The sequence below is a fragment of the Tachysurus fulvidraco genome, chromosome 17 (genome assembly GCF_022655615.1).
Source record: "Tachysurus fulvidraco isolate hzauxx_2018 chromosome 17, HZAU_PFXX_2.0, whole genome shotgun sequence".
NCBI classification, from domain to species: Eukaryota; Metazoa; Chordata; class Actinopteri; order Siluriformes; family Bagridae; genus Tachysurus; species Tachysurus fulvidraco.
In genome coordinates, this window is record NC_062534.1 from 4,150,212 (window position 1) to 4,160,733 (window position 10,522).

General features: G+C 40.7%; 1 protein-coding gene across 7 annotated transcripts in view; it reads left to right on the forward strand.

Moving 5' to 3' along the window:
• The window catches only part of rapgef2b (Rap guanine nucleotide exchange factor 2b), a 107,182-nt gene that overhangs the window by 23,007 nt on the left and 73,653 nt on the right, over window positions 1-10,522 (forward strand). For all 7 annotated transcript variants that reach the window (XM_027154567.2, XM_027154559.2, XM_027154560.2 and 4 more), the window contains exon 2: window positions 8,933-9,003. In XM_027154567.2, coding sequence (XP_027010368.1) covers window positions 8,933-9,003 — 71 coding nt within the window. The remainder of the gene's footprint in view (window positions 1-8,932; window positions 9,004-10,522) is intronic.

Sequence of the window (10,522 nt, forward strand, 5' to 3'; positions counted from 1 at the left end):
AATTAATTACAATTACATTAATTACAATAAATGTTGAAACAAAGATTTTTAGTAAACGAATGTAATTTTAATATTAATATATGTAATACTACATCTTAAATTATAGCAGCTATAAACTTTTTTCATGACAGAATAGTCAGATTTTGATGTAATCCAAAAGCAGCTGACTCTGGAGACTCCTTTCATAAAAATTGAAAAAAAAAAAAAAAAACGCGTTAAACATCTCTTCAAAGAAAATGTCACTCTATCATCGATACACATTTTTGTTTATCAGCGTGAGTTCTAGAGAATGATTCAGCACCGTCTCAACCAATCAGAACGAAGAACTCGACAGCGCTCTGCAGTATCTGCACAGTTGCTCTCGCCGGTGACCTTGCTTTTGTATGCAGAGACTCCACCTGCTGTAGCGAGACTGACGATGACTAAAAATACCCTAAAGGCATGTCATGGCTTCCGATCGAGATTCAAGGACAGGTCAATATACAAGTTACTCACAAGTACAGATGGCGCACAGGACGCACTTCTAGGACGCCGGAGCGAGCGGGTGAGCGGCGTTAAGGTTGGCACATGGTGTAACAGGTGTCCAGGCTGTACTTATCGCACCAGACACTTCAAATTATCATGACTGGGTCTCATTTTCCCACCGGCTGAAGTCTGGACGCCTTACAGGGCACGCTGCCATATCTCTGAGCTAATAACAAAAGCATTTTAGTGCATCAGCGCTAGCGTTTGCACCCTTTCCCAAGAGGATTTCTATTCTCAGCTGACCGCAAGCCGCTTTCCGTCAAGCAGACCGGTCTCTGGGGTTTAATTAAAAAAAGGAGCTGCATTGTATTCTTTCAAATTTGGATCTACGATGTGTTCACAAAACTTTTTTGTCGGGAAGGACGTGTTCGTGTATTCGCTGGAAGGAAAAGCGACAATTTGTTGACCGTTGAAGCCAAAATCAAGTTTTAAGAGTTTAGTCAAGGAAAAAATAGAGCTGAAGGTTTAGCAACTTGGATTAAATTCTGAGCTAAATTTATTCTTTAAACAGTGAAGCTGCGATGCGGAAGAATTTAAATGATAAGTGTACAGGATTCAGCTGAAGTTCTCTGGCGATCCTGATATTATTCATTGATTTGTCTCCAAAAATATCTCTCAATCTATAGTCATACAAAAAACAACAACTCTCATCTATTTTTATTATCCTTTTTTTGGGGGGGGTTTGAAACGACTGTAGCCTTGTACCAAGCAGCTTGATGTCCCTGACGCTACAATGAAGGCTAATAAACAACCTCCTCATCAACCTTTATTTCATCTTCACTAATAAATCTAATATAGAAATCAAGCTAGTAAAGTTTGTTAGTTGTAACCATGGTTACAAAGCAGCGAGGAGTTAAGTTAATGTGAGTAAACCTGGCATAAAGTGTAATGTTTATTTTATTAGTATTTTGATAGCATTCCTCCCATTACCATCTACAACAGTTATTTTCTGGATCAGATGATTGTTATCCAGTAAACAGATACAGTAATCCCTCGCCACTTCGCGGTTCAAGTTTCGCGGCCTCAGTGCATCGCTGATTTTTCAAAAATACTCATCGAAAATAAAAATAAAAACGGTTTCCCAGGATGCCAGACAAAGAGAGAAACTCTCTCAGAGGCTTTGTACATACCCACGGGCACTCAGACAAGGCACATGATTGGTTCCCGCCACGAGATCTGAGCTGATTGGCTGCGCATCATCGCATCCTCTCCCAGCTTCTTCCCTTGTTGTATCTCGCCACTCTCGTTCACGCTGTCAACTGTGTCTCGCGTATTGTGTTAGAAATTAACTTTTCGTTAAGCCCTTACAATGCCTCCTAATAGTCGTGCCCCTGCGAAAGAGGAAGATGATGACCGTCAGTGAAAAGGTCAAACTTCTTCGTGGATTTTCACCCATCGCGAGGGGTTCCGGTCCCCATTAACCGCGATAAACGAGGGATCGCTGTATTTAATTTTTTTTTTCAAGCGAGAAAAAAAGTGCGTTTTCTTTTGGGACGTGCCGTATATGCTAATTTTATTCTCCTTTTCGTTCTTAGCTAAAAATGCAGACGATCAGGAACTATCGTGTTCAACAGTCTCTTCGAAATAAAAATACTGTCAAAAAAAAATGACCCAATATATAAAATGAAGTATTTAGTTTAGTTGAGTAAAGTTTTTTAAACAGACTGGTCGTCTTTAACGTGACTGCTAAGCGCTGTAGTCGTCTGGCTGGCAGATGAAGGCTGTTAGCTTAGCAGAATTAGCCATGTGGTGAGAAGATAAACGGCTCTAATGAGAGAGCTGTCAGCGCAGAACAGAGATACAGTCCGGCTCTGGACACAGTAACCTCCGTAAGCCTGCTGAGGCATGAAGCTACAGTTAGCAATGTGATTCAAAAGGATGTTGAAGGTTTTTTAATAATAAATAGTGAAATTTATTACATTTATATAAAAATGTAAATAACTTTACAATGTACTTTACAAATATACTGTACACATATTTACACAATATTTATTTCTGTGGGGAAAAATATTCATTTTAAGGATTTGTAAAATGAAGGTAGACTTTTCTCTATGCTAGAACATGTCTATCTGTCTGTCTGTCTGTCTCTGTCTGTCTTCTGTCTGACAATCTGTCTGTCTGTCTCTGTCTGACAGTCTGTCTGTCTGTCTGTCTGTCTGACAATCTGTCTGTCTGTCTGCCTGTCTGACAATCTGTCTGTCTGACAATCTGTCTGTCTGACAGCCTGTCTGTCTGTCTGCCTGTCTGTCTGTCTGTCTGTCTGTCTGTCTGTCTGTCTGTGTCTGTCTCTGTCTGTCTGCCTGTCTGTCTGTCTGTCTCTGTCTGTCTGCCTGTCTGTCTGTCTCTGTCTGTCTGCCTGTCTGTCTGTCTCTGTCTGTCTGCCTGTCTGTCTGTCTCTGTCTGTCTGTCTGTCTGTCTGTCTGTGTTTGTCTGTCTCTGTCTGTCTGTCTGTCTGTGTCTGTCTGTCTGTCTGTCTGTCTGTGTCTGTCTGTCTCTGTCTGCCTGCCTGTCTGACAATCTGTCTGTCTGTCTCTGTCTGTCTGACAATCTGTCTGTCTGTCTGTCTCTGTCTGTCTGTCTCTGTCTGTCTGCCTGTCTGTCTGACAATCTGTCTGTCTGTCTGTCTGTCTCTGTCTGACAATCTGTCTGACAATCTGTCTGTCTGTATTTTTGTCTTCCTGTCTATTTTTTAACCTTTCCATCTGTTTGTCTGACAATCTAGCTGTCTATCTATCTATCTATCTATCTATCTATCTATCTATCTATCTATCTATCTATCTATCTATCTATCTATCTATCTATCTATCTATCTATCTTAAATAATATGCAGGAAGCTTCATTAAGCAAGTCATCTAGGAATTAAAAGCAGTGTAGCTCTTTATTCAGTCTCACAACACAATAATAAAAATCCCCTTGCCATCTAGTTTGTTGATGTTTAAGGAGAAGGTTGTCATGGTTACCGTGATAGCTCCAGCGTCATTTCATAACATTCGGTCGTTCATTTCCGCCCTTTTCCCGAGAAATCACATCTATGGTTCGATGAGAAACGAAATAAATACTTAAAAAAAAGTTTTCCAGCTTTACCATTTTGTAATGCATGAATTTAATTGTGTAGGTTTTGTGTTAGCGTTGTGTTGAAGGATTGCGTGCACTTTTGGGAAGCTTCTCAACAGCTTTCCTGAATACACGGGTCTTTGCTGAAGTGATGCACTCGTCCTTTGGGTTTTCATCAGCCCCCTCTCTGTTTGGTCTCTAAGGGTCTAGCTGCTCGTCTTGTTACCATGGTGACCGCAGCCGTGCCTTGGGGGAGGAGTGGGGCCAATTAGGTGCGGCCACTTAAGAAAGGTTTTTAGCTTTTTGCCTTTGACCAATCACGGGAACACGATTTTGTCCCAGAGGAGCTCGAGAAGTCGTCACTGAACGTGACACGTGTAAAGGAAGCGGGACCGGTCTGATCCCTCTTGACTGGCATGCATAAGTATTCACCTCCTTGCAACCAGAAATAAAATGGAAATTGATTGTTGTACCATACTGAAGTGGGCTGAATATCATGCTTTACCAAAAAAAGAAAAAGAAGAAAAGCCCTAAACAACACGATTCCACATGTATTCACCCCCTGGTTCATCCAGTTGCCATGAAAAGTGATAGTTAAATGTAATATAAATACACCAGTTCCTGGAAGAACCTAGAGATTGTTAGAGAGCCTAAACAAACACGATCATGGTCATAAAAACACAACAGAAAGCTATTACATTCAATCTATGGATCAGTATCAATCATGGTTTAGGTTTTATAAAGGAGTAGGATGAGGTCTAATCCCAGTTCAATTCCTGGTTATTACTTGGCAGATTGTGGAAAGGTTCATGAAAGGTGAATAGTTATCTAAGCCAGTGTAAGTTCGAGGCCTTGTTCAATGTAACACTATCAGTAACAGGGTGTTGTGAATAGTGTGTATTATGCTGAAAGCTCCTCTCAGATGTTTGTGTGTGTGGATAGGAGTTTGAGAGTGGGCGTGTTGTGCGAATGTCTTCGGCTCTTTGTGCTCTTGAGTATCGCTCGGGTCATAATTACAGCCCAGGCAATTACCTCGTTTCAGTGTTTGGAATAATTGCTTGATCTCGTGACCTGACCGAAGGCAGCGCTGTTTATATCAGACACCTTCTGAGCTCACTAGACAAACATGTACTTCTTTAAGGCACTGGATGTTGTTATTATTATTATTATTATTATTATTATTATTATTATTATTATTATTATAATCTTCAGAGAGCAGAAAAAACATCACAGAGGTTTCATGGTCGAGGACGTGCTTGCATCGTGCTATTATTCTGTGAGCAAGCAGAAGGAAGTGGAATGTAAGCTACGGACGTCAGAGCTAAAGAAACCGAGTTCCATACATTCTTTCCATGTTGTATTCAGAAGCATTTTTGGAAGAAATAGAAATCTTTTTTTTTTCTTTTTTTTTTTTCTGTTTTCTTGTTTCATTCCTTCCAAGATTTCAAACTCTCAGCACTGAGACGAAAGCAAGATTTGACTGCCATCTAGCGGCTAATCTGTGCAATTGTGCCAAATTGTTTCTATACAGATTTATCTCCTGTTGATTTGTTTTAGACAATGGTTACCGTTAGCGACACTCAGTAACACGATGCCTTTAAAATCTGGAACTCGTTACAACCTGAGATTCATTAGGTGTCGATTAGAATCAGGCTGAATCTCTTCAGGGTTTTAATAGCAGAACAGAGTCCGATTCTCAGGTCTGTCGATTAATGCTCAATAAAATGAGCTTTGATAGCGAATACAGCTTCGAGGCAAATTTCAGATTGATGTTTACATGTGCTCATTGTTTCTAGAGTAAAAGCATGTACACATGGATGTCTTTGATGGATGAACCGCATAATCTGTAGTGGTTCTAAAAATGTTTGCTTTAACAAAGACAAAACGTAACGGAAGGAGTTTTTAGTGGCAGACTTTTGTATGAGTTAGAAATAAAGCTGTTATTATTATTATTATTTTTTTGAGAGTTTGAGAGAGAGAGAGAGAGAGAGAGAGAGAGAGAGAGAGAGAGATAGTGACTGGTTTGTGAAGGAGCATTTATTGCTGCTATAACATAAGTACTAACAGGAATTAACATGATTTATATTTGTGGATGTTCCACAGCATTAAATGAAACTATAAACCCAACAACTATGACATCATAATCCTTTATTGTGTTGTTATTAGTATTCCCCAATTTATTGTAGTTTAAAGCTTTGAGTTTAAATCCCAGCTTTACAGTGAGACCTTCATCTTTACGATCATCTTCAATTCTCTCAATTTGTAAATTGTCCCTAAGTTAATCGTAATGACTGTCTGAATGTGAACACAATACGATCAGAGATGTCGTCAGCCAATCAGAGCGAGTTACGGACGTTAACCGTGAACTAAAACAAATAATGTTCATGTTTTCTCTGATATAAAGTGCTGCACTTCCGTGGACTGACGCTAGATGTCGACAAAGGCTGAAACGCTTCTCAGACTCCTGATTAACCGTGTGATCTGATCTGAGCTCACTGTGTCGAAACCTTCTAGAAATGTTGCATTAATGCAAGTTAAACTCTTAAGTGTTGAATAAACCAACATTTTTATGCAAAATGACCCGGTTTACTCATAATACTGGGTTTCTAACTTAAAGATTTGGTGATTTCGATGAATATTACAAGGAAATATGAAATGAAACATTTAGGGGTGTGTGTGTGTGTGTGTGTGTGTGTGTCGGGGTGGAGGGGTGGGGGATGGATGTAATATAGACTCTCTGAGAGCAGGCTAAATTCGAGCCTGTGTGTGAGGACAGAGTCTCTTTTGTCCCACCGTTATCCCAGCATGTCTTTGTGAACACAAAGGTGGCCCAGTGCTATAGGGTGGTGTGGCTGTAGTGAAAGGACAGGGGGCACTGTGTGGTGCTGCCCCACACACGCACGCATGCACACACACACACACACACACACACACACACACACACACACACACACACACACACAGTGACTCGCTTCATTGTTGCACCGCTCTTTTCCCCAAGTGAATGTTTGTGTATGTAGAGGATTTTCCTCCTTTCTTTTTTTTTCTGCAAAATGCCTTTAATCCCGTAAGACGTCCTGAACCGTATAATATAAATGTCTAATTAATTTGCAATTTTGAGAGACAAAACGTTTTTTTTTCCCTGATTGCTTTTCTGTACATCATTTTGTATTTACAGTTGAGTGCAAAAGTTTGTATCCCCTCAACATAAACCCAAGTTAAATTTTGTACGTTAGACTTTTTTGATTTGTAACAAAAGTAACATAAACGTCATCAAGAAAGCACTTGTTTTATTACAAAGTGTAAAACTCGACAGCGAGTTTATTAGGACTTCATGGTGAGTTGTTTTGAGTTGTGAGTGAAAGCAGTAATTTCCTCTGCTTGGTTTTATAATGCCACAGTCTGTTTGGAAAGTGTCTTTCGTTCTGTGGCTGTAAAAGAGGTAAATGTTTTCAGAATGTTTATACATAGCTGTCAGTGACGTGCCCTCTGTCGTATAAAGGAGACTCTGATTTCAGTAAATTTACACAGAGGTGTTTTGGTGCTGCTTAAAGTGCTGTTTTTCTGTGTCTGTACATTCAACAGTCCTCTAATTCCATTTAAGCTCTCCCAATAACAGGGCAAGAGTGTACTGACTGCGGCCTTTTACCCACTGTGTGTGTGTGTTTGTTGTTTAGTGTGTGTGTGTGTGTGGCTCTGTGTGTGTGTGTGTGTGTGTGTGGCTCTGTGTGTGTGTGTGTGGCTCTGTGTGTGTGTGTGTGGCTCTGTGTGTGTGTGTGTGGCTCTGTGTGTGTGTGTGTGGCTCTGTGTGTGTGTGTGTGGCTCTGTGTGTGTGTGTGTGGCTCTGTGTGTGTGTGTGTGGCTCTGTGTGTGTGTGTGTGGCTCTGTGTGTGTGTGTGTGGCTCTGTGTGTGTGTGTGTGGCTCTGTGTGTGTGTGTGGCTCTGTGTGTGTGTGTGTGTGGCTCTGTGTGTGTGTGTGTGTGTCTCTGTGTGTGTGTGTGTGTGGCTCTGTGTGTGTGTGTGTGTGGCTCTGTGTGTGTGTGTGTGTGTGGCTCTGTGTGTGTGTGTGTGTGGCTCTGTGTGTGTGTGTGTGTGTGTGGCTCTGTGTGTGTGTGTGTGGCTCTGTGTGTGTGTGTGTGTGGCTCTGTGTGTGTGTGTGTGGCTCTGTGTGTGTGTGTGTGGCTCTGTGTGTGTGTGTGTGGCTCTGTGTGTGTGTGTGTGTGGCTCTGTGTGTGTGTGTGTGTGGCTCTGTGTGTGTGTGTGTGGCTCTGTGTGTGTGTGTGTGGCTCTGTGTGTGTGTGTGTGGCTCTGTGTGTGTGTGTGTGGCTCTGTGTGTGTGTGTGTGTGTGTGGCTCTGTGTGTGTGTGTGTGGCTCTGTGTGTGTGTGTGTGGCTCTGTGTGTGTGTGTGTGGCTCTGTGTGTGTGTGTGTGGCTCTGTGTGTGTGTGTGTGTGTGTGTGGCTCTGTGTGTGTGTGTGTGTGTGTGGCTCTGTGTGTGTGTGTGTGTGTGTGGCTCTGTGTGTGTGTGTGTGTGGCTCTGTGTGTGTGTGTGTGTGTGTGTGTGGCTCTGTGTGTGTGTGTGTGGCTCTGTGTGTGTGTGTGTGTGGCTCTGTGTGTGTGTGTGTGTGTGTGGCTCTGTGTGTGTGTGTGTGTGTGTGTGTGGCTCTGTGTGTGTGTGTGTGTGGCTCTGTGTGTGTGTGTGTGTGTGGCTCTGTGTGTGTGTGTGTGTGTGGCTCTGTGTGTGTGTGTGTGTGTGTGGCTCTGTGTGTGTGTGTGTGTGTGGCTCTGTGTGTGTGTGTGTGTGTGGCTGTGTGTGTGTGTGTGTGTGTGTGTGTGTCTCTGTGTGTGTGTGTGTGTGGCTCTGTGTGTGTGGCTCTGTGTGTGTGTGTGTGTGGCTCTGTGTGTGTGGCTCTGTGTGTGTGTGTGTGTGGCTCTGTGTGTGTGTGTGTGTGGCTCTGTGTGTGTGTGTGTGTGTGTGTGTGGCTCTGTGTGTGTGTGTGTGTGTGGCTCTGTGTGTGTGTGTGTGTGTGGCTCTGTGTGTGTGTGTGGCTCTGTGTGTGTGTGTGTGTGCGGCTCTGTGTGTGTGTGTGCGGCTCTGTGTGTGTGTGTGTGTGTGTGTGTGGCTCTGTGTGTGTGTGTGCGGCTCTGTGTGCATGTGCGGCTCTGTGACTGTGTGTCTGTGACTCTATAGTGGGGTGTGTGTGTCTCTGTGTGTGTTTGTGTATCTTTATGTATTTCTGTGTGTAGGTGTGTATGTATGCCTCTCTGTGTGTACGTGTCTCTCTGTGTGTGTGGTGTTCTGTGACTTTTGAAGTAATCTGAACTGATCTGTTCTCTTTCTGTTTCCTCCGCAGGATTTGGAGATTGTGTACTCATATCTACATGGTATGGAGGCTCTGTCCAATCTACGAGAACATCAGCTAAGGTAAAAATATGTGGGTGGGTGGATGGATTTGTGGTTTTGCCGAACAGGATGAATATTTGTATGCTAATATTTTATATGTATGTGTGTCAGAATGTGTCATAGTGTGATGTATTAAAAAATGCACCCAGAATTTTTACAAGGTGTAATTTCTGGTAGAGATGCATTTAAAAGAAGTTCATAAAACAGAAACTGTCCAGTGGAGCAAAGGGAACAGATTTTTATAAAGTATCTGTGATGATGATTTATTGACATGAAATGAAATGAAATGAAATGAGTAAGTTTAAGAGATCATTCGAATGAAGTTCATTAAAATACAGTTTATATTATTGATTAACTGTGTGTTTGTCGCCACCTAGTGCTAGTCAGTGTGATATGCAGCTGTATAAAATAGCACATTAATTTACATACATTAATTATTCATTTAGATCGATTTTTAAAATTGTAGCTTGCACCAAAGATAAAGTAAGGACTGCTTTAATTTTGCTGTACTCAGTATAATGACGATAAAATAAGTCTTGAAACTTATTGAAATACAATACATTGAACTAAATGTATAAAATTGTATGGAAAGAGAAAACATGCATGTCTATATTTAAATTGTAAATCAATTACAACCTGCCGGTGTTACAAAAGTCCTAAATCATAGGGATCACAATTCATCATCTTTACTTCATCAATAAATAAATAAATGAATGAATGAATAAATAAATAAAATGCCTTTGGGAGCTTTTTTTATGCTGTATCCTACACCTAAAATGGAAATTCATGCTTTTAACTAAAGTTCAGGAAATATTCTTTGCTTAAAAAAGGAGCCCGGAAGCATGGATGCTGTGAATAGAAGCTAACTAAAGAGTAAGGCTAGAATTTGGCAAGCACGTAACTGGGAAAGCATTTATATAGATGTTGTATAAAGATGCAGTCATGCAAATAGAACCAACTTAATGGGAATGGCAATATTTCCCTTAGATATAGTAAAACATTGCAAGTTCAAGACATTGTAAAGATGCGAATACACAATAATTACAGTTAGCATCAACCAAATTCCGTGGAGTCCACGACGACATTCAACAGAATTTTTACCATGAAACATTGGAATTCATTTAGTATTCAACTCTGTTTAGTAATGCATATTTCTCAGTCTTTCTCTCTCTCTGAATGATTTCTCCAAGCAAATGAGAAACATGTTCCAGTTCAAGTATGTTGTCAAAAAAGAAAATGTCCAAATTTATTCTGGGAAACTGTTACAAACAATTAAATAAATCGAAATTTTGTATTTGAATAGGACATTCTTTAACACCTCAAATTAATTTTATTAAAACAAAAAATTTTTTTTTTTTTAGGAAAATGACACATCAAAAATTTCACTACAATTTTCACATTTTAAAAATTCTAGAAATTTTATTTGTCTTGATTCTCATCAGCGTTTTTGCTGTTTCGTTGACTGTTTGTTCTAAAAACGTGTTGAAATCTCACCACATTTGATCAATTTGGTATAATTTTATTGATACACTTTAACATT